This window comes from Procambarus clarkii, chromosome 65 (genome assembly GCF_040958095.1).
Source record: "Procambarus clarkii isolate CNS0578487 chromosome 65, FALCON_Pclarkii_2.0, whole genome shotgun sequence".
NCBI classification, from domain to species: domain Eukaryota; kingdom Metazoa; phylum Arthropoda; class Malacostraca; order Decapoda; family Cambaridae; genus Procambarus; species Procambarus clarkii.
Window position 1 is genome coordinate 15248346 of NC_091214.1, and position 22943 is coordinate 15271288.

Genomic DNA, 22943 nt, shown 5'->3' on the forward strand with positions numbered 1-22943 from the left:
CTTTTTTGTATATATGTGGCCACATGCATATTATATATGTAAGGTCAATAAATATTTGTTTTAAGGTTCGTCAGTGTCTTATAATATAATTTTAATGATAAGAATTATAATATATTTGTCCCCCGGCCGGTGTGTCCCAGCCTGCCCGGGGGTGGGGGGTGTTGGGGGGGGGGAGGGGGGACGAGCGTGGACCAGCTGATGTCACTGTTATTGTCACCTTTCCCAGCGGTATGCCAAGGTCACGGGTGTCAAAGGTGCCACATTCACCTTCTCACCCACCACTGCCTCATTCATCGCCCTTAATCCAGGCTACACAAACTAAGGACTAACTTTGTTACGCGCGCCGGATTATTTTGCCGTAGGTTGAAGGGGGTTTCTTGCCGGTGTGAGTGCGGTGTTAAGTTGGCAGCGCTGGCTTAGGTCGGGAATGCACTTACAGCCATCGCACTCAGCCAGTGAAAACGCTGAGAGATCTTGTTGCGCATTCCTATTGGATGAGCGTTGCCCCTTCTTTGCGTGGTGGGGAGGCCCACCGACGACGGCCAGCGGCGCTAATGGACGTCTCATGTAAATGCGTCCAGTTGGTTAAATTTGTTGTAATTGGTATTGGAATAGACACTTGGTAAGGTTCCAACGCATTTGGCCAGCTTGGCCTCTATAATGCTACTTGCTGAAGTCATCATAGCTCGTGCTACTTTAACCTTATTGTTCCAAGTAGCTGAATGTAAAAAAAAAAAAACACGAAGAACAATACCAATATTCGCTGTATGTAAATAATATTAAATATAATACAAAAATATATCTACAAAGAACTATTAAATTACAAAGACGTATTAAAAGTTAAAGTACGTTTATTGAGACAAAAAGACATATCTCAGAAATGATAGAATAGCTTAGGCTATGTCTACCCTCCTTCGGGTCACATGGAAGAAGGGAATGAAGAAAGATTTACATACTAGAGGTCAAGACGAGCACCAAGGATAAGGCTTGCGGAAACAGACCACTTGTACACACGACGACCGTAAGCGCCTTGACCAAACAGGTCGGGCTGACCACCATTGCATCATGACGCGAGAATTCCATCGATAAATGCACAACCACATGGGCTGGACGGTAGAGCGACGGTAGAGCTTCATGCAGATCGGCGTTCAATTCCCCGACCGTCCAAGTGGTTAGGCACCTTTCCCCACCCCCCGTCCCATCCCAAATCCTTATCCTAATCCCTACCAAGTATAGTCGTGGAGGCTTGGCGCTTACCCCCTAAAATTTTTCTTCCTTCCTTACATTGATAAATTCCATCAAGCGTGTTACTGACGAAGGCTTGTTGGTCTAGACTCTACTGAAATATAGGCATACATGTATGGGGTCCAAGTAGTACTAGATTAATTAAAGAGCGCAGTAGGCACATGCCTAAATGGCCCCAAACTTTGGGGGGCCCTGACCCCAAAACTTAGTCCCCCAACCTAAGCTTAAGGGTTGACATATGAGCAGTATTGTTTAGAGAATAAATTTACGAATAAAATGTATTAAAACAAAAAAATACTACTATTTAAATACAATGTTTAATACAATAATGACAATGTAAACTCGACGTCAGTTCATTTGTTTGTCTGACTACTCGTGTTACTTTATTTAGTAGTTATTACTTGGCGACCTGTCACAGTTCTCAGTGTACAATACTAACAGTGGTAGGTCACAGTGCCTGCCCCCCCCCCTCCCAAGGTTAAACTTGTAAACTGTTTGTCGCAATAATTCCAATCAGCGGCCTATTGCATTTAACCACAACCCTTTTTTCCAAAACCACTACCTCACAATATCCCTCTTTGCGTGTTTCCTGCCTTATTTTTTTTTAATTTAAACTGGTAACCTTTCGTCAGACAAGATATTAAACCTGCGTTGAGCTTTACGCGTTAACACTAAGGGTTGACGAATGTTAATCTACTTGTTTGATAAGCTGTTCACTTGAGACAGTTAAGCAAGTCCCAGCTGTCTGAGTGCAAGTGACAGGATGAACAACCCAGCGAGTTTTCTTCCTATTGGGGGAGTGTTGTACATGCTGCTATGACGGTGTGTCCACTCACAGGATGAGTGGCGCTGCCCAATACTGTCACTATGGCGGTGTGTCCACTCACAGGATGAGTGGCGCTGCCCAATACTGTCACTATGGCGGTGTGTCCACTCACAGGATGAGTGGCGCTGCCCAATACTGTCACTATGGCGGTGTGTCCACTCACAGGATGAGTGACGCTGCCCAATACTGTCACTATGGCGGTGTGTCCACTCACAGGATGAGTGGCGCTGCCCAATACTGTCACTATGGCGGTGTGTCCACTCACAGGATGAGTGACGCTGCCCAATACTGACACTATGGCGGTGTGTCCACTCACAGGATGAGTGGCGCTGCCCAATACTGTCACTATGGCGGTGTGTCCACTCACAGGATGAGTGGCGCTGCCCAATACTGTCACTATGGCGGTGTGTCCACTCACAGGATGAGTGGCGCTGCCCAATACTGTCACTATGGCGGTGTGTCCACTCACAGGATGAGTGGCGCTGCCCAATACTGTCACTATGGCGGTGTGTCCACTCACAGGATGAGTGGCGCTGCCCAATACTGTCACTATGGCGGTGTGTTCACTCACAGGATGAGTGGCGCTGCCCAATACTGTCACTATGGCGGTGTGTCCACTCACAGGATGAGTGGCGCTGCCCAATACTGTCACTATGGCGGTGTGTCCACTCACAGGATGAGTGGCGCTGCCCAATACTGTCACTATGGCGGTGTGTCCACTCACAGGATGAGTGGCGCTGCCCAATACTGTCACTATGGCGGTGTGTCCACTCACAGGATGAGTGGCGCTGCCCAATATTGTCACTATGGCGGTGTGTCCACTCACAGGATGAGTGGCGCTGCCCAATACTGTCACTATGGCGGTGTGTCCACTCACAGGATGAGTGGCGCTGCCCAATACTGTCACTATGGCGGTGTGGCCACTCACAGGATGAGTGGCGCTGCCCAATACTGTCACTATGGCGGTGTGTCCACTCACAGGATGAGTGGCGCTGCCCAATACTGTCACTATGGCGGTGTGTCCACTCACAGGATGAGTGACGCTGCCCAATACTGTCACTATGGCGGTGTGTCCACTCACAGGATGAGTGGCGCTGCCCAATACTGTCACTATGGCGGTGTGTCCACTCACAGGATGAATGGCGCTGCCCAATAAACTCGCTCCTCGGCCCAAAAATTTAATAACATTTTGATTAGTGTTTCATGCAAATGTTTTTTTTTAAGATATCTTCGTTGTGGTTGTTTTAGGCTGCTGCACTGGATCCAGAGCAAGCTGCCGGACCTCCCCATCACCAACTTCACCAACGACTGGAACGACGGGCGGGCCGTCGGGGCCCTGGTCGACGCCGTGGCCGCCGGCCTCTGCCCGGACTGGCCAGACTGGGTCCCCGCTGACGCCCTCTCTAACTGCCACCGAAGCCATGAACATCGCTGACAACTGGCTCGGAGTGCCACAGGTGTGTATTGGGTGCCACACACCTGTGTGTCTCGGGTGCTGCTACATTTGTGTCTTGGGGACGTCATACTTGATGTGACGTTTTTGTCGTCCTCACAAAAACGTTATTATTATTGAGGTGATGCGAACCGTTGACCAAAGTATTGCCAGCCGCAATTTCTGGGATTATTATTATTATTATTATTATTATTATTATTATTATTATTATTATTATTATTATCAATAATAATATTGAGAAAATAATATTAATAATTTAGTTATTTATTTATTTAAATATATATAAAAGAAGGTACATTGGGATTGTGAGGATTGTGATAATAATTGATAATAATTGTGACGATTGTGATAATAATAATAATAATAAAATCAATAGGATCCGTGAGGACGATTCGAACCTGTGTTCTGGGTACTCCCAATCAAACGGCTTAGACAACCATACCATGACCTGCTAAAATAATTGCAACCTGGGATTAAACTGAAGCCTCTAGGGGAGCTTTTAGGAAGCCTCAGGAACCCTAGAGGATTCAGGTGAATCCCAGGTTGCAATTCATTTACCATGTTGAGGTGACGTCTGAGGCGTTTGCTTCGACTTAGGTTCGAATCCTCACGGCTCCTACCAATTCTCTCATTGATACATCACGTTAATAGGATTTCTTTGTGCATTAATTATAATATTATTATCATCATTAATTTTTATTACCACTATATAAATCTCTGAAGAGCACGTACATTACCTTAGGATTAATGTGACGTGAAATATGTGTCTAATGTTCAATTATTTAAATTTCGCGAAACTTTTCTCCTGTTCAGTTGATCACGCCTGAGGAAATGTTGAGCCCAAGCATTGATGAACAGTCAATGATGACCTATCTGTCACAGTACCCGAACTGTAAGCTGAAGAGTGGGGCGCCTCTCCGTCCTCGCACCAACCCTGGCAAGTAAGTTGGCACACGCGTGTGTGTGTGTGTGTGTGTGTGTGTGTGTGTGTGTGTGTGTCGGGGGCGGGGGGCACGTCTGCGTGTAATTACCTAAGTTGAATTACTGTGTGGTCACGTGTGTGTGCATATGACAGGCTGGAAACTTGTTTGATTAAGTGTACTGTAGCAGTGGGTGTGACTCGTGTGTTATAGAAGTGTCTGTAAGTGTGTAGTGTGTTGTAGCAGTATGTGTGACTTGTCTGTAAGTGAGATCTCATCTCTATTCTGTTCTTGCATATTTGTAATTCTCCTTGTGTGTGTGTGTGTGTGCTTGGTGTACCAGGAATGAATGCGATAAACTAGTTTTCATCCACTTTCTGTAAATGCTAGAGGAAATAGTAATTGAAGTCTTTCTAATGGGGGTCTTGGTGGGTATTGCTATTAGTTTATACTCATTGAAGTAATTAAGGTTTTGAAGCAAATTAATAAAAAAGTGGATGAATGAATACCAGGAGTGAAAACTGGCCTGGGTTAGATAAACAAAAATAGTTGAAGGTACGGTTGATTATAATGCTATATAAGGAAAGTGAAATAGTTTAATAAAAAAAGTAGTTTTGTAACTGCTTTTATACAATTTAATTGTAGTATCTTTTTGACCATATGTAGAACAGTAACTATACCTTGTGTACATATATATGCAGTATATATATTCTTCATAAAAGCCTAAGCTTTGCTGCTGGTAGTTCATATTCCTTATTACTGTACTGTACAAAACATAGTTCCTTCTAGTAAAGTGTAGCCACAGTATCTGAATCACCAAATGTATTCTTATAATTTACAGTCCATCAGGAAACCCAATGTAAGTAAATATGGTGTTGCCAGCGAAAGTTTAACTCTTGCCATAGTGGAATAATGATCACTTTAACATAGAATGGTTAGACAACCCTTGCTGGGATAGTGTTCACTTGTAGTGCCGCACCCTCAGCTTCCAGGAGCCAGATTCACGAAAGCACTTACGCAAGCACTTACGAACGTGTACATCTTTCCTCAATCTTTGACGGATTTGGTTACATTTATTAAACAGCTTTCAAGCGTGAAAACTTCCCATGCAACTATTGTTATTGTTATAAACAGCCTCGTGGTGCTTCGGAGCTCATTAACTGTTTAATAATTGTAAACAAAGCTGCCAAAGATTGAGAAAAGATGAACAGGTTCGTAAGTGCTTGCGTAAGTGCTTTCATGGATCTGACCCCAGGTTTTTTTCTAGTCCCATAACACATAGTTGAGGCCTTTGTTCACTGTCATGCTCTCACCTCCTTGGATAACTGTGATACATCTGCATATATCTAGCAGATACATCCGCTAGATACAGCTGCTACATGTATCAGTTAGAAATACGTTGCATTCCCTCTGCATTTCAAAAGCCACTTTTATCCTTTTAACATTAATTTGTTGAAAGTTTTACCTGGCTTTTCCTGACAGCAATTTTACACTCCAGAAGGATGACAGTTATGAGCAATGTGGTTTGTGTTGTTTGTTTCTGTTGTTTATGAATTAAATACTCGTCCTGATTATAAGTCCAAGGCAGGCCATTGTGATTTATTGAAGTTTCCTTGGTGATAAGAGATGACCAGTTTAGCAGTTGAACTAAGAGATGTCCCAAGGCCTTGGTGATAAGAGATGACCAGTTTAGCAGTTGAACTAAGAGATGTCCCAACACCTTGGTGATAAGACATGCCCTAAGACCTTGGTGATAAGACATGTCCTAAGACCTTGGTGATAAGAGATGACTTGTTTGACAGTTGAACTAAGAGATGTCCTAAGAAATGTTCTCCTAAGATACAAATTCAAGATTATGTAATTTGCACTGAATAAATAACTCAAAACATAACAAAAATCCTGAACAAATATTAAGGTTCTTAAATAAGTACACTTGTCTTTAACATTTCTAGCAAAATGCTGTCTCTTCCATACAGAATTTATGTACATTATATTAAATGAAAAATATGCATTCATTTATTATAGTTTGAAACTAAAATTACACACCAAACATCAAAGCTAAATATATTCAATAAATTTAGAAAACTTTGAATTAGATTAATGCCACAATTTATATATATATATATATATATATATATATATATATATATATATATATATATATATGTAAGAAAGCCGCATGAACGCGCAAGCCATAGATCACCAAGAACTCTTTGACCCGGCCAGGATTCAAACCCATGCCATCCAGGATCACCCCTAAACGTACACAGTACCATGACCATGCGTACTGTGTACGTTTAGGGGTGATCCTGGACGACATGGGTTCGATGCCGTCCAGGATCAGTACATATAATACTGTATACTGACACAAAATTTATTTGTATTGGCTGAGAAATGCCAAGCTCAAACAGCACATTCTTGGTGTGTTTACACTGTATCAACACTCAGACAGATGTGTGTGAATTTGTATTCATACTGTAGTGAAAGTACAGTAATTAGGCTCAGCTCTGTAAAGGTAAATGATAATGATAATGTTTATTTAGGAAAAAGTACATACTGTACATACAAAATGAGTTACAAGCAGAATGTTGGATTTCTAGGTAGAAAAAGTATTTACTATGCCTAATGCCAATATTATTTATGCCCGGAACGCAAAGTGTTTCAGGAATAAATCATGTTGAAATATTAAAATCGTTTTGGGTAAATCATATTGAAATGCGTATAAGAGACGTGGTGTAGGAAATGACAACTTAGCACTAATCAAAATAAGATAACTAAGATGAGTACTGTCAGTTATTGTGACATTTTGTTGATTAAGTTGCAGTAATGCTTCATGTATTCTAATATACATTACAGTACAGTATGTGTTTTAGGGTTCAAAATGTAATGGAATTACATATGCAAATTGATTGCATAGATTTTCAAATCTTATTCATGCATACACTGATCTACACATAATACATTATATCCTATGACATGTTGATAAAAATCACATTTCCATGATCTAAATATTATTTCCCTAAGCAAAATTGTAATACAGCCAAAGATTGCATTCAGTTTACCAAGAAAACTGAACAAGGTGAGGGGTACCAACCTTGAGGTTACCTTGAGGTGCTTCCGGGGCTTAGCGTCCCCGCGGCCCGGTTGTCGACCAGGCCTCCTGGTTGCCGGAGTGATCAACCAGGCTGTTGGACGCGGCTGCTCGCAGCCTGACGTATGAGTCACAGCCTGGTTGATCAGGTATCCTTTGGAGGTGCTTATCCAGTTCTCTCTTGAACACTGTGAGGGGTCGGCCAGTTATGCCCCTTATGTGTAGTACCAATGATGCAGATTGCTCATAAATATTCTCTGGCTTTAGAGATTGAATAATCGGGTGCATTTCTAGATCAGAAGGATTTAGCTTCTTAGATATGGGTCAAAACACAAGTATTTTAAATACTTTTTTTTGTTTGGTAAACTTTATCATTGGAAGAATGTACTCTACATGTTTATTGGTAGAACCTTTGTTGGTGTGCCATTAGAAATGCCATTAATTCCATTAGAAATTGACAAGTCACATTGAATGTGTCGTTTAACAACACTGTGACGTCACCGTTTACTTTTTCTCTGGTCATGAATAATCAGTCTAATTTTATTGGTATTGTATTTTGTTTATATACAGTATATTCATTGTACATTTAGACATTGCAATAAATATAGCCCAAGATAAATATATTTTATAGCACAAGATAAATATAGTTTTGTTTCATATTTTTAATAAAATTAGTTATGAATTTAATGTGTTGATGTTAGTGTATGATGACGACGTGTCTATAACAGGGTACGCTGCTATGGGCCAGGCATAGAATCCTCAGGACCAGTAGTTGGGGCACCCACTAATTTCACCATAGAGACTTTTAGTGCTGGAAAAGGAAAAGTTGAAGCTTTCTTGCAAACACCTGATGGTCGTGTGGAAAATGTGAGTACCGGGTATTGAAGAGGTTTTAGTGTCAAGTTGTCGTAGGCTTAATGTTGTGCCAATTGACATTTTCAGTGTTAATATTTCTTTCATATAGTATACAGTATATATATATACACACACTATATATATATTTTCATTCACTTGGGCCCTGGGAGACTTGAACTCTCGCCCCCCACGAGTGTGAGGCAAAAACTACACCTCTAGGCCACGCAGATGCTACAATAGAGAAGATCTCAGAGGCAGCAAACCACTGTCCCTCTGAAATGCTGTATTTCTCCCAGCCACTGCTTTGGGACTAGTGATCCACGCCCATGTCATATAGCGATAGTGTGTTATAACATACTTATAAGATAGTTGAAAGTTTATATAACATGGCCGTGGATCACTAAATGCCTGGGACCAAAAATGGTGGCTGGGAGAAGTATAAAATTTCAAATGGGCAGTGGTTTGCTGCCTCTGAAATCATCTCTGTTGGAGTTGTCTGTGTGGCCTAGAGGTAAAGTTTTTGTCTCATACTTGTTGGGTCGAGAGTTCAAGTTTTCCAGTGCCCAAGTGAATGAAATGTGAATTTCCATTATAGTGTCATTGACAGATTATATGATGTGGGTGTGGTTAGGTTAGGTTAGGGTTGTTGAAATTTCTATGTTAGTTTTGACTCAAATGACATTATAGTGCAATCATATACAGTATAATACAATGAAAACATTAACATTTCATAAGAAATTTTTTGGGAAAAATTAAATATTTCACAAAAATTCTTCTTGTTAGGCAATTCTAGCTATTAGGTATGACATACATACATATATACAGTATATATATATATATATATATATATATATATATATATATATATATATATATATATATATATATATATATATATATATATATATATATATATATATATAAAATATTACAATGCATTTAACTTACATGATCAAAATTTTGTGTTTTTAATGGATTACTGACCTTTTCCAATATTTTGGCAGCTGGAGTGTAAGTTCAACAATGACAGGAACTTAACATACACCTGCAAGTACACTCCTCAGTGTGAGGGGGACTTTGTTGTCATTGTCAAGTAAGTATTCCTTTTGTCAATACTGTAATGTGATACAATAATCTTGATATAGTAAATGTCATTTATTATTAACAACTTGGTGCCTTCTTTTGATAATTACTTATGAAGCAGGTGTTGCTGTGGTAAATTAATGTCATATTTCAATTCAGCAAAATTTCTTAAAGTATTTTGGCCACATTCATATATTTTCTTATAAAATTATCTGGAAGTACTCAAATGTTCTTTTCAAACACAGTTTCCCTGAAGATACACTGATTCCTTCCATTTAAAATGTTGTACTTCTTAATGTTCCTTAACTTTTCAGCAGTTATATTTGAATAATGAGATAGTAAAACTTTTTAGAAAGCTTTTAAGTATTCCTATTGTATTTACATAACAAAGTAGCAGTGAATATTATATTTTATTCATAGGTTCAGTGGACGAGAGATTCCTAAATCACCATTCCGGGTCAATGTGTCAGGGTTTGCGGGCGATCCCACAAAGGTCACAGCCTCAGGCCCAGGGCTGGAGCCTGAGGGAGTCACCATTAACAAACCAACATATTTTGATATATTTACTAAGGGTGAGTTGGGTAAGGTTGAAAACTTCCAATGCCATTATGCTTTCATGTCAGCCTATTTGTATGCTGTATATTTTTTCAGATTTAAATACATTATTACAGTATATGCTTACGTTTCTGTAGAGTTAAATTTAGTAATACAGTATTCCTAATGACTTCTCAGCCAAGTCATAAAGTATTATGCTGTACCCTTGTTCACTGGTGGTGTGGTGCACCTGAGGGAATAAAGCAGGACTGTTCATTTGGTTTGGTGTCCTGCAGCACCAAATGCATCTTTTGCACCAAGTGACAGAAAGTCAGCACATTGTTAATATTGCCTTAATTCAGTGGTCACAGGAGAACCCAGCTGTGAGGCTCTAGGCAGTTGATGTCACTCATGCAAGCACTGTTTTCTTGCTGTTATATAACAAGCATCAATTTCTTACTGTTATATAAACAGCCTTCAATTACTTGCTGTTATATAAACAATCATCAGTTTCTTGCTGTTACTTAAGCAAAGCAAGAACTAGTTTCTTGTTGTCACTTAAGAAAAGCAGGAACTACTTCCTTGTTGCCACTTAAAAAAAAGCAGGCATTGCTTCCTTGTTGTCAGTTAAGAAAAGCAGGCACTACTTCCTTGTTGTCACTTGTTGTCACTTAAGAAAAGCAGGCACTACTTCCTTGTTGTCACTTGTTGTCAGTTAAGAAAAGCAGGCACTACTTCCTTGTTGTCACTTGTTGTCAGTTAAGAAAAGCAGGCACTACTTCCTTGTTGTCACTTGTTGTCACTTAAGTAAAGCAGGCACTACTTCCTTGTTGTCACTTGTTGTCAGTTAAGAAAAGCAGGCACTACTTCCTTGTTGTCACTTGTTGTCACTTAAGAAAAGCAGGCACTACTTCCTTGTTGTCGCTTGTTGTCAGTTAAGTAAAGCAGGCACTACTTCCTTGTTGTCACTTGTTGTCACTTAAGTAAAGCAGGCACTATTTCCTTGTTGTCACTTGTTGTCACTTAAGAAAAGCAGGCACTACTTCCTTGTTGTCACTTGTTGTCACTTAAGAAAAGCAGGCACTACTTCCTTGTTGTCACTTGTTGTCAGTTAAGTAAAGCAGGCACTACTTCCTTGTTGTCACTTAAGAAAAGCAAGCACTACTTCCTTGTTGTCACTTGTTGTCACTTAAGTAAAGCAGGAACTACTTCCTTGTTTTCACTAAGATGAAGCTGGCATCACTTTCTTGTTGCCACTTAAGTGAAGTAGTCATCCTCTCTTTATTGTTTACATATGTGAAGTAGGTACTACCACTTTACTTTGCATAAGTGAAACATGTATCACTTTCTTGCTGACATCTCATCAGGCATCACTTTCTTGTTCTCACTTGAGTGCAGCAGGAGACTAATTTCTTGCTTAGGAAGTATCATTTTTTTCTGTCACATAAGATAAACAGGTACCACTTTCTTGCATTCAAAGATTAAAACCCAGTAATTAAAAGATTCACTTTTACAGTATTAGAAAGAAAACTGAGACTCTGTAAAGTATACGAAAATTAGATAAATTCAATGCAGAATGCGTGGTAAGGTAAATGTTCTTCGCTTAGAAACATTGTCTCAAATTGTTGGAGCAGGTAAAAAATGTTTATGAAAGAGTTTCAGTTACAAATTATGCTGGGCCTCAGATATGATCTGACGTATTGGTATTGCCTCGTTAGATGGTGCCTGTGTGGAAGTTGGTATTCATAGCTAGTTACTCTGGTATTAAAGTTAGTGTTCATAGCTAGTTACTCTTGTGTTAAAGATGGTCTTCATAGCTAGTTACTCTTGTGTTAAAGTTGGTGTTCATAGCTAGTTATTCTTGTGTTAAAGTTAATGCAGTATAATGAGCACCATTCATGATTCTCCACTTGTTGTGCTTCATATTACCTGTATTTCCAAAATTTGGGTGATCGCTGAATAACTATTTGGTTATAGAACTTGGTTTCGGTCCATAATTTTATCTTTATAATTGAATTAAAAGATAGGACTTGCTAATACTCATCTTCTATCATGCATCCTTTTTGAAAAATCTTTGTAGCCATTAGGAGTTTTTATAAACAAATCTTGTCAATAAAGAAGCTTTTTCATTTTGGCTGCTTCATCGAGGAATTTGGATCCCACCTAAAATTTCATATTTTCTGTAACAAATTAATGAAATTGAGCCTGTGGAAATGCACTTTGCTGATTCAGAGAGCAGGATGTGACTTGGACGTGTCTGTTCTTGAGTGTAATGGTATGCGTCTCTAGGCTTGTGAGTTTGTTAATTGTTCATATTCTTAAGGAAGAATTGAAGCACTGCACTCTGTGTGGTTTGTTCGTACAACTAGTGGTTGGATATGGTACTAAAACAACCAACCTTGAATTGCATCTTTATTTAGTTGCTTATGATTTAATAAACTCAATCTATTCTGTTCATTGCTTAATAGACTTACAACTAAAGTCACTGCCTATGTAAGAGAATTATATGCAATATTGCTGTTTCTATAACTGTTAATACCAACAATTCTTTGCCAAGGAAGCTGTTAGTTAACTGTTAGAGTGCGACTGTACATAGTTCCCATAGTACTGTACTTCAATATTAAGTATTACCATAAGTCAATAAATTATTAGGTGTTTCCTTGTCAATGGAGTATGTCTTGCATTTTTTTACATTTAATGTTTTATCGTTGTTGACTAGTAGCTAGATATATATACCTAGCCAATACATTGATAGGAATTTGACTAATACTTTAGAAAGTAGCTTGTTTAGTTGAGTGGGTAGCCATTTTCACTCTCCCAGGTGCAGATCATTTTTTGAGTAAATAACAAATTATTTTATTCTTCTGGTGATGGCTATTTCTGCCTAATACTGTACAAAGTAGCTTCACATTAAGCTGAGTAAATGTCATAACAATATTGTCATGTAGAGAAATACAATTAATATAAGTAATATAGTATAGATGCGTAATGCTTAATGTACTGACGAAACTATTTTTTTATCCCTCCTCTACACCCCCTTGTTTACTAACACTACGACTCTCTCGCTCTTCTCTCTGGCTTTGGCTTGGGTTTTATTCTATTATTTTGCTTGTTGTTTTCTTCATTTTTTATTAATTATTGAAACCGAATGTTTAATAATAATTTTGTTTTGTTATAAAAATATTATCTACCATTTCTCTGACTACTGTTCTTGATCTTTGCACTTTACAAATCTCTATACTCTATCTTTGTATTAATCCTCAAATATATATTTTACAAATTCGTGCACACTGTTACACAAATATATAACAAACTGTCTTATATTCTTGTTCAATACATAATCTTTGAAACATTTGTCATTGGTCAAATTTACACACTATTGTATTTCTTTATCAAATACGCTTTACCTTATTTTCACTTATACTGTATTCTAATTTAAATAAATTGGTTGCATAATAAAATACTTGTGTCACATCTGTCTGCCACTCCTCACTTGATTGATTATAATTTAAAAATATAAATTATGAATTTGTCTTTCTACTCACTTTCTTCACATATGTTAACTTTTATTATATATGTTTAATTTAACCATTATAATTTTGGTTTTAAATATTATATAATCCTAATTAATTATATTTTCTGAATGGTAAAATTTTGTTTCTTTGTGTGTCTTTTTCATGTTACCTAAAATAATTCCTCAATAACTTTGCATTACAAAACTTTTTTGTTTTATCAAATTTTTGCATGATTTTCTAACATTTATAATGTTTTTTCCCATACCACCGTATTTTATGCTTTCCTAAACTCCCCCCAATCTACCCCTAAATCCTCGGTAGATCCACAAACTTCTTTGTATGGTAACTTTCCCTTCTCTCATACTAACACTGGCCGTCGACGCTCTAGCACCATTCTTACAAGCCCTCGTTCCCGTTTCTCCCAATCCTCTCCTACCACATTAGATGCAGGCCGTGGAACTCCAGAAGTCATTATATTGGATCCGGCTGGTCATAAAAACACAGTACCAGTTAAGACTCGTTCGATTAGTGAGGATGTGTACCGCTGTGAGTACGTAGCCTCTGGTATTGGTTTACATTCCATCAACATCTTCTTTGCCGGGCAGTCCATTCCAGGAAGTCCATATGGCGTCAAGGTGTCCCCAGGTGAGCATAAATCTAGTTACGCTTAAAATGGTAGAAAAATTACAGATTTCTATTTTAAAAATATCCCAATATCAGATACTGTACTGTAGTTTAGAGGTAGCATCAGTGTTTATTGAACTAGATCTGTTGGAAAATTTTTAGATTCTACTTTTACTTCTGTTTATGAATAACCTCATTAAATGGCTTTGTATAAAATGACTCCTTGTATAAATTTCTGTTCATTTTTCTAGTGTGTGATGCTCGGAAGGTTAGAGCTTCGGGTCGTGGACTACAACCCAACGGTGTGAGAGTAAAAGATTCAGCTGACTTCAAAGTGCACACTGAGGGAGCTGGCGAGGGCAATGTGGAAGTTAAGGTCATTGGGCCAGGTACATAGAAAGTCACTTATTTGTATAAATACTGTATGATATGCTGTAATTTGTATATAGTAATTGGCAGTGATTTATTTTCTAAATGCTTATAGTTCATGGGTTCCTATTAAGTAAAGGATTTGTTTTAAATATTATATTAACGTATTAGAGTGATGAGAAAATGCTAACAAAGAAATTCATTTAATTGAGAATGAAAGAACCTCAGTACTCCTGGATGAAATGTGAACAGACACAATTATCCCATTAGAAATACTTTATAGCAATGATTCCCAACCTTTCTACCATACCACAACCCCTAAAACATTTGTTCATATACTGAGGACCCCTCAACCTATGTAAACATACCAGAACTAACATAAACATATATGGACTTGGGAAGGCATCTAGCTGTACCAGTACTCACAATCTAAGTTTTACATGATTCCTACCCCCCTTTCACTATAGTAATGATGATCCCCACCTTCCACCCAAATACATTTATTTATCAAATAAATAAATAAATATATATATATGTGAGAAAATATTGAGTCAATAAAATGAGATTGAACTTTTGTCTGTGGCCTCTCCAGAAACACGCAACCTGTTTGACCACATTGGGCTCAAAAGTATCACAATAACATGTGATTTTACTGCCACTGTATTGCCCCACACACACACACACACACACAGACTTATTCTATTGTCATGCCATTCAAGATGACCTAGACAAAATTTCTGAATAGAGCAATACTTGGCAGATGGAATTTGACAAATAAATATTTATAAATTAATAAATATTCTACAAAAAGTACCTAATTTCATCTTCATAGTTTCCTACCTAGTGCTTCAAATTCACACTGTATCTTGTGCTAGCCACTCCCTTAATACTAGTATTTAAGACATACATCTTCACCAGTGTAATCACCTCTGTCAATTTATATTGTAGCTGTATGTTGATATCAAATTTTGCTACAATGCATCTGTTCATCTAACCTGATCTGTTAGGATTAAAGACCTGCCGGAACCTTATGCGTGTTAGGCTTGGCAAGAATGTAAAAATACCAGTTTTATGTACTTTCACAAACTCATTGCACCTTCTTGTAAATAAATAAATAAATAAATAAATAATTGAATAAATAAATAAATAAATGCCATGTTATGGAATGTGTAATAGGAGAAAATAGTATACACACACAACCTAGAAATTATGTGAAAAGGCATTAAAGATCTTGTATAATGAAAGAGATCTGGGGGTGATTCTGGATAGCAAATTGTCACCAGAGGGCCACATAAAAGATATTGTGCAAGGAGCTTTTGATATGCTTTCCAACTTCAGAATTGCTTTTAATTACATGGACTGGGAAATATTAAAGAGACCATCTATGACTTTTGTGAGACTAAAATTGGAATATGCACATATTATATGGTTCTCATATCTCAGGATGCACATCAAGGAACTGGAAAAGGTGCAAAGACATGCTACTAAATGCTCCCAGAAATTAACACGTTCAGGAGAGGCTAGAGGTGTTAAATACACCCGATAGAAGAAAAAGAGGCACTATGATCTCTATATACAAAATAGTAATAGGAATCAACAAAATCAATAAAGAGAAATTATTGAAACTGACAATTCAAGAACTGGAGGCCATAGATTCATGCTTAGGAAACAAAGGTGGTGAAAAATGTTAGAGAGTTCTCTTTTGCAAACAGAGTGGCAGACAGTAGGCACAAGTTATGAGCGGTGGTGGATCACAAAAACCATGAGAATAGCTCTCATCCAGTAACTACATTTAGGTAACTACACTTAGGTAATTACACAGCACCGACCACAACCATCTCTGTAGTCCGGAGTTTGTATCATGAAATATGCCATCCTATAGATACCTTTTGCCTCATGCACTCAAGCAATTTATATATATATATATATGCTCTGTATATCTTTTCTTTATATTCTTTTCAGTAACATTTGAAAACATTTTTCAGGTGGAACCCATGAAGTTGTCAAAACGAAGCAAATAGATGCATTCACATTTGAATATATTTATCACCCCAAGAAGGAGGGTCGCTACATTGTGATGGTGACATATGGGGGGCAGGAGATTCCCAAAAGCCCATTTGAGGTAAAAAGATGTATTATAGTAGTCTAAATAAGACATGCTTAATGTTGCATACTTTAATATTTGGTTCAGTATTGTATATACAGGACAGTACAGTATATAGTAAACCTCTGTATTGTACACATTGGGATCAGTTGTTGTTATGTGATGACTCCATATTTCTGAACTGGACCCGTCTCACTTGGAGTTGCAGTCAGTGTCCACTTCTTAGCTTTAGTGACCATGTGTTGTTGTCTGATATAATTATTATTACACGCTGGATTAATGCTGCGTGATCGTATATTTGAATGGGTTAAATAAATATGTATAAATAAAGATATTAATACAAGTCCATAAATACAAAAAGACAGCTTTTGTGGATATAGAGTATATAAGGTTCAACATGGACAACAGATACCCATAAAGATTATCTTTCAAAGAAATCATCTACAATAGTAAGTACATATTGAGAAAAAAAAACTGAAGGATGGAGGCAGATACTGCCTGGTGTTCACTGACCAAGAGATAAGTAAAGACGAAATGGAAGAAACTAAAAGAAACCGAGAAGAAGAATAGGGTGCATTGTAGGAAGGACATAGGAAATAGTGCAATGGAGATACAAGATGCGAAAACAGGGATGGAGGAGGAGATTTGGGTAAAGCAAGATGGGCCCAGTCAGACCACCATGGAAAAATCCCAGGGGAAATAAGTGTATGTGACTATAAGTCAACACTTACAAATGCTTCCCTCTAGAAAGTGACTTGTCCAAAAAGAAAAACAACCCCCCCCTCCCCTCACCCCTATTCCTGGAAAACTATTCAGCCCAGTAGAAAGGAGTAGTTTACAAATTTGGCGCACAACTGAGGATGGGGTTATAAATGAAAGAGTAGTCTGCAGATAAATAAAAAGAGTAGAGCAGCAAGAATAGTTGGCAAAACTATTTCCTCATATTGCAAAAAACCAGCGTTGAATGTAATGAAACGCCATTTTCAGGATGAGTCTCAGAGGCTCCCCGGAGCCTACGGGGCTCCACCCAGAAAATGTATTTTAAGTACAGTATTCAGGAAGTAGGCAAGTGGAATGCATTTGAACAAGAGGTAGTAGAAGCCATTCATTGTTTTTAAATGTAGGTAAGATGAAGCAATAGAAGGTCAAAAGTCATTGCAGCAGCTAGATAAGAGACAACTTAAAATTTGGGGCCCCAGGAGTTCAATCTCAGTCCTCACCAACACAAATATGTAAGAACCATCAAATATGTTTAGAAATATGATTATTAATATGTAGTAGATGTAGAGGGATCTAATTGTCAATAGTATAAAGTATGTTGTATCATTTGAATATTTGCATTATTCCAGGTGAATATTGGACCATACAAAGAGACTCGAATTAGAGCGTACGGGCCAGGGCTGAAGGGGGGTGTGGTGGGCTACCCAGCGCTCTTCACTGTGGAAACAAATGGGGAAGCAGGAGGCCTCGGTAAGTTACACCTGATGGAAGTAATGGTTGAGAGAGAATGGTTTAACAAGGTAAAATTCAATGGTAAATGAATAATTGCACATAGTCAAAAGTGTTGAAGTTATTTGTAGCACAGTGGTCAGTGTAGTGGGTTCCCTGTAGCATAGCTGTCATTGTACTGGATTCCCTGTAGCATAGCTGTCATTGTACTGGATTCCCTGTAGCATAGCTGTCATTGTACTGGATTCCCTGTAGCATAGCTGTCATTGTACTGGGTTCCATGTAACATAGTTGTCATTGTACTGGGTTCCCTGTAGCATAGTTGTCATTGTACTGGGTTCCCTGTAGCATAGTTATTGTACTGGGTTCCCTGTAGCACAGTTGTCATTGTACTGGATTCCCTGTAGCATAGCTGTCATTGTACTGGGTTCCATGTAACATAGTTGTCATTGTACTGGGTTCCATGTAACATAGTTGTCATTGTACTGGGTTCCCTGTAGCACAGTTGTCAGTGTAGTGGGTTCCCTGTAGCACAGTGGTCAGTGTAGTGGGTTCCCTGTAGCACAGTGGTCAGTGTAGTGGGTTCCCTGTAGCACAGTGGTCAGTGTAGTGGGTTCCCTGTAGCATAGTGGCCAGTGTAGTGGGTTCCCTGTAGCACAGTGGTCAGTGTAGTGGGTTCCCTGTAGCACAGTGGTCAGTGTAGTGGGTTCCCTGTAGCACAGTGGTCAGTGTAGTGGGTTCCCTGTAGCACAGTGGTCAGTGTAGTGGGTTCCCTGTAGCACAGTGGTCAGTGTAGTGGGTTCTGTAGCACAGTGGTTAATGCAGCATGTTTACAAATGAATGGCCAGGGTTTGATTCCCACAGCAAGATGTATGTATTTGGGCACATCTCATGTCACTTTGTATGTGTTCACCTAACTGTAAACAGGCTCTTGGTATCACAATATTGTTTGCGTATCGCTCTGTATTTCATCTATGGTATCTGTGCCAAGGGATTTACAATAAAGTCTCCGTGGTGTAGTGGTAAGACACTCGCCTGGCGTTCCGCGAGCGCTATGTCATGGGTTCGTATCCTGGCCGGGGAGGATTTACTGGGCGCAATTCCTTAACTGTAGCCTCTGTTTAACGCAACAGTAAAATGTGTACTTGGATGAAAAAACGATTCTTCGCGGCAGGGGATCGTATTCCAGGGACCATAGGATTAAGGACTTGCCCGAAACGCTACGCGTACTAGTGGCTCTACAAGAATGTAACAACTCTTGTATATATCTCAAAATAAAATAAAAGATTATCTTTGACCCCTAATTACTCAATACAAACCAGCAATTGCAACAAACAACTCCATTTTTCCGACACCAAAGTCAACACGCTTACTGAAATCCTTGAATATGTTAAATATCAAGTTAGTGCATGCACTCTCATGTTTTGTGTAAAGTCTTACCCAATTAAACTTTTAATATAGATAAATATCCTATTTATGTAGAGTTATGCCCAAAATGCTTTGTGTATTAGTGGCTTATATAAATTACCATTATCATTATTACAGTATTATTATTATTATTATTATTATTATTATTATTATTGAGAAAATCCACAGGAGCCGTGAATTAATTGATATATATCACTGTAATGTGATTTCTCCACGTATTCTTATTCTTCTTATTATTATTATTATTATTCATATACACACAGAAATCACACTATCATGATATATATCAATCAGAAAATCCACCAGGACTGTGAGATGGCCATGGCATTGCCAGCTGCATACTCTACCACTGGACCACCACTGACTGTAAAAGTCATACAATCGGATTTCTATTGAAATCACACACAGGAAGTCTGGAGGCTCCTACTGAACCAGTCAAAGTTTTTACGTATGACCGACAAGCACTTGGGTGGAAGGGCAGAGTGGTCCTACACCTTAAACCCCAACTTCAGAAACACACAGAAATCACACTAACATGATATATATGAACAAGAAAATCTGTATGGGTCATGGAATGGCTTCAGTAGAGGTCTTCAGACTTCCTGTGATTTCAGTAGAAATCCAGTTGTATGACATTGACAAATCCTCGGTGGTCCAGTGGTAGAGTATGTGGCTGGCAATGCCGGGGTCACAGGTTCGGGCCACCTCACAGCCCTAGTGGATATTCTCATTATTATTATTATTTTTATTAATATAGTAACATTGATAAGCCAGACAGGCATCCTGTCCAGATAATAAGAAACTATAGAATATCTGTTCCCAACCAAATTTAATGTGCAATAATGAATTTTTCCCCAAGGCTTCAGCATTGAGGGCCCATCACAAGCAAAGATTGATTGTAATGACAACGGTGATGGATCAGCAGATGTTCGCTACTATCCAACAGCACCTGGAGAGTACGCGCTGCACATCCTCTGCAATAACGAAGACATCCCAGGATCCCCGTACATTGCACAGATTCTTCCCCAAACTGATTACTACCCTGAACTGGTATGAAATTATTGTTATGAATCCAGAGATTACCTTATTTTATGGAAAATCAAGCAGTGTTCATGAATATAAACTAAGGAAGTTCATAGTTTGTAATACTGTAATTGAAAGCCCTACAGCCATATAGGTGATAGGTACCATTCAAAATGTTTATTTACTTTGACCTTCATATAAATTCTGGTTTATATCAGGTTAAATGCAAAGGTCCTGGTTTGGAAAAGAATGGATTAGTATCAGGACGACCTGCGGATTTCCAAGTTGACACACGCAAAGCTGGCGATGCTCCTCTTGATGTCACTGTGATGGACGCAAACTACCAGCCTATCAAGCTTGAGGCCAAAGATAACAAAAATGGCACATATGATTTCTCTTATAGACCAACCCGAGGAAACAAACACACAGTTCAGGTTAGGAATTTTCATTGAAATGATGTTATGTAACATTTGCTGTTTCTGTGAAATACTGAATACACAGAATTTCTTAGTTTAAGAAGACACATTCTTGTTTGTCAGTGCAAAAAGTGACAGCCCCAAGAATTGAAAGTTTCCATACATGAAAGCTGAAGTGTCGGGGAAAGTTTTACAGGAGGTCAACTACATCCTTCTTAGAAGGGAAGTTCCTAGAGTGAACAAAGCTTCAAAAGAGACAGTGTTCAATATTTGTTTTGAGTTTTCCTTCATGTTTTGTTAACATTTATATCTATACATGTGTGTGTGTGTGTATTTATGTGTGAGCAATTTAAATTGACAATTCTTACTTATTTGTTTTACAAAGGTAAATTATGGTGGAGTTGCCACTGATGACTCTCCATATCGTGTGTTCATCTCTGAGCCATCAGACCCAGGAGCAGTAAAGGTGTTTGGACCAGGCGTAGAACGTGGTGTAAAGTCCAACACTCCAACACATTTCAACATTGATTGTCGTGAAGCTGGACCAGGTATATTAGTACTGAACACTACTTTTATTTATAATGCAGTGCAATATTTTGTATTCTTCTAATCAGTTTATATGCAGTAAGCCCTTGATTTTTGGAAGTTTAATATCTGTAGGTAAACTCAGGTAACTAATGCATTTTTGCATTGCAGTCTTGCATTGTAGTAACTTTTAAACATTCTCCAACTCCTGCTGCACTATAAGATGCCCCCTGGAACAAAAGGGAGCATTTACTCCCATCTACATTATTGATGAGTGCATAAATCAACTTTATACAGTATTTTTACAACTTCAAAGTTACAGGTGTTTTATTAACACTTCTGTGTTCCGATGAAGTTAAAACGTGTCATCCGTACCCTGACAGTAAATGTTCCAATGACGTTAAAGCAAGTCATCTGATTGCTGTTCATGAGAGCTTCCTTTATTTATCGCTGTCGCATATAATCTATTATAAAAACAATTTTTTTCTGTTCTCTAAGGTATTCATTTGCAAACATTTTGACACAAAATTTATAGGTATAACCCAAAAAATGACTGAGAAAAGATGAAATGATTGTTAACATTTTTATGCATTGCCGAGTGGGACCCACCAAGCACCTTATGTTTACGTTCAGAAACGTGTGGAGAGGAGCATAAACTACTGTATTATAAATACACTTTTGTTTTTGCATATATTCTCTAGACAATTGGTTGTGAACGTTTTGGCATCAAATTTATAGCTATAAACTAACTAATACTAACTGAGAAAATGTGAAATGATTGTAAAAATTTTCCCAACACTGAGTGGTCTGTGAGCAGCACTGGGAACATACAACATTTATGCTCAGTAACGTGTGGGAAAGCCAGACTTTGAAACTGTTTATAATGCTCAGTCTGGTGTTTTCTGTGGGGAGTCCCGTCAGCTTCCTGAAGCTATCCGAGCTGATATGGTGCTATATTAGTTTGGGGTCATCAGTCACAGGAGTTCTTATGCCTACCGGGAACCACGAGCCAGAACCTGGTCCCCTCAGAGAGGCATAGGGAGCACTGGTCAATGAACACTTTACATTTAAAGCATGTCATAATTGCCATCGACCAGGAAGGGCACCCAGAAAGGTAGGCGTATCAAAACAGACCACTGTCTGGTTAATCTGTGCAATCTACATCCCAAAAGATCAAAATAACTCCCCTAGAAAAAAAAAACAAGCAACCCCTCAGGCGACTAGCACTTCCACTTGTTAGTGCTACAACGGAGAAGGGGAGCTGACTCACAAATTTGATTAGCATTCTGCTTACATATGTTAAATATACAGTGTACTTTACTCTTACTTATGCAAACTAGTAATTGAGTCTATGCTTTGATTAGTTAACATGAAGATTTAAATGAACCAGAGATTTTCCAATCTATATGAGTTACCAGATAACTTGTTTGATTATCCATAGACCTTAAATAGACCAGATACCATTTTTCATTTTGTCCTGTTG

The 22943-nt window shown here is 38.4% G+C and overlaps 1 protein-coding gene across 1 annotated transcript in view; it reads left to right on the forward strand.

Moving 5' to 3' along the window:
- Positions 1–22943, forward strand: part of LOC123771234 (filamin protein cher) — a 320443-nt gene that overhangs the window by 115397 nt on the left and 182103 nt on the right. The window contains 13 exon segments of the mRNA XM_069309435.1: positions 3320–3479; positions 3481–3528; positions 4338–4465; positions 8264–8402; positions 9395–9483; positions 9894–10045; positions 13844–14167; positions 14398–14535; positions 16501–16637; positions 17969–18089; positions 20356–20546; positions 20738–20953; positions 21321–21483. Of these exon segments, the coding sequence (XP_069165536.1) occupies positions 3320–3479; positions 3481–3528; positions 4338–4465; positions 8264–8402; positions 9395–9483; positions 9894–10045; positions 13844–14167; positions 14398–14535; positions 16501–16637; positions 17969–18089; positions 20356–20546; positions 20738–20953; positions 21321–21483 (2006 nt within the window).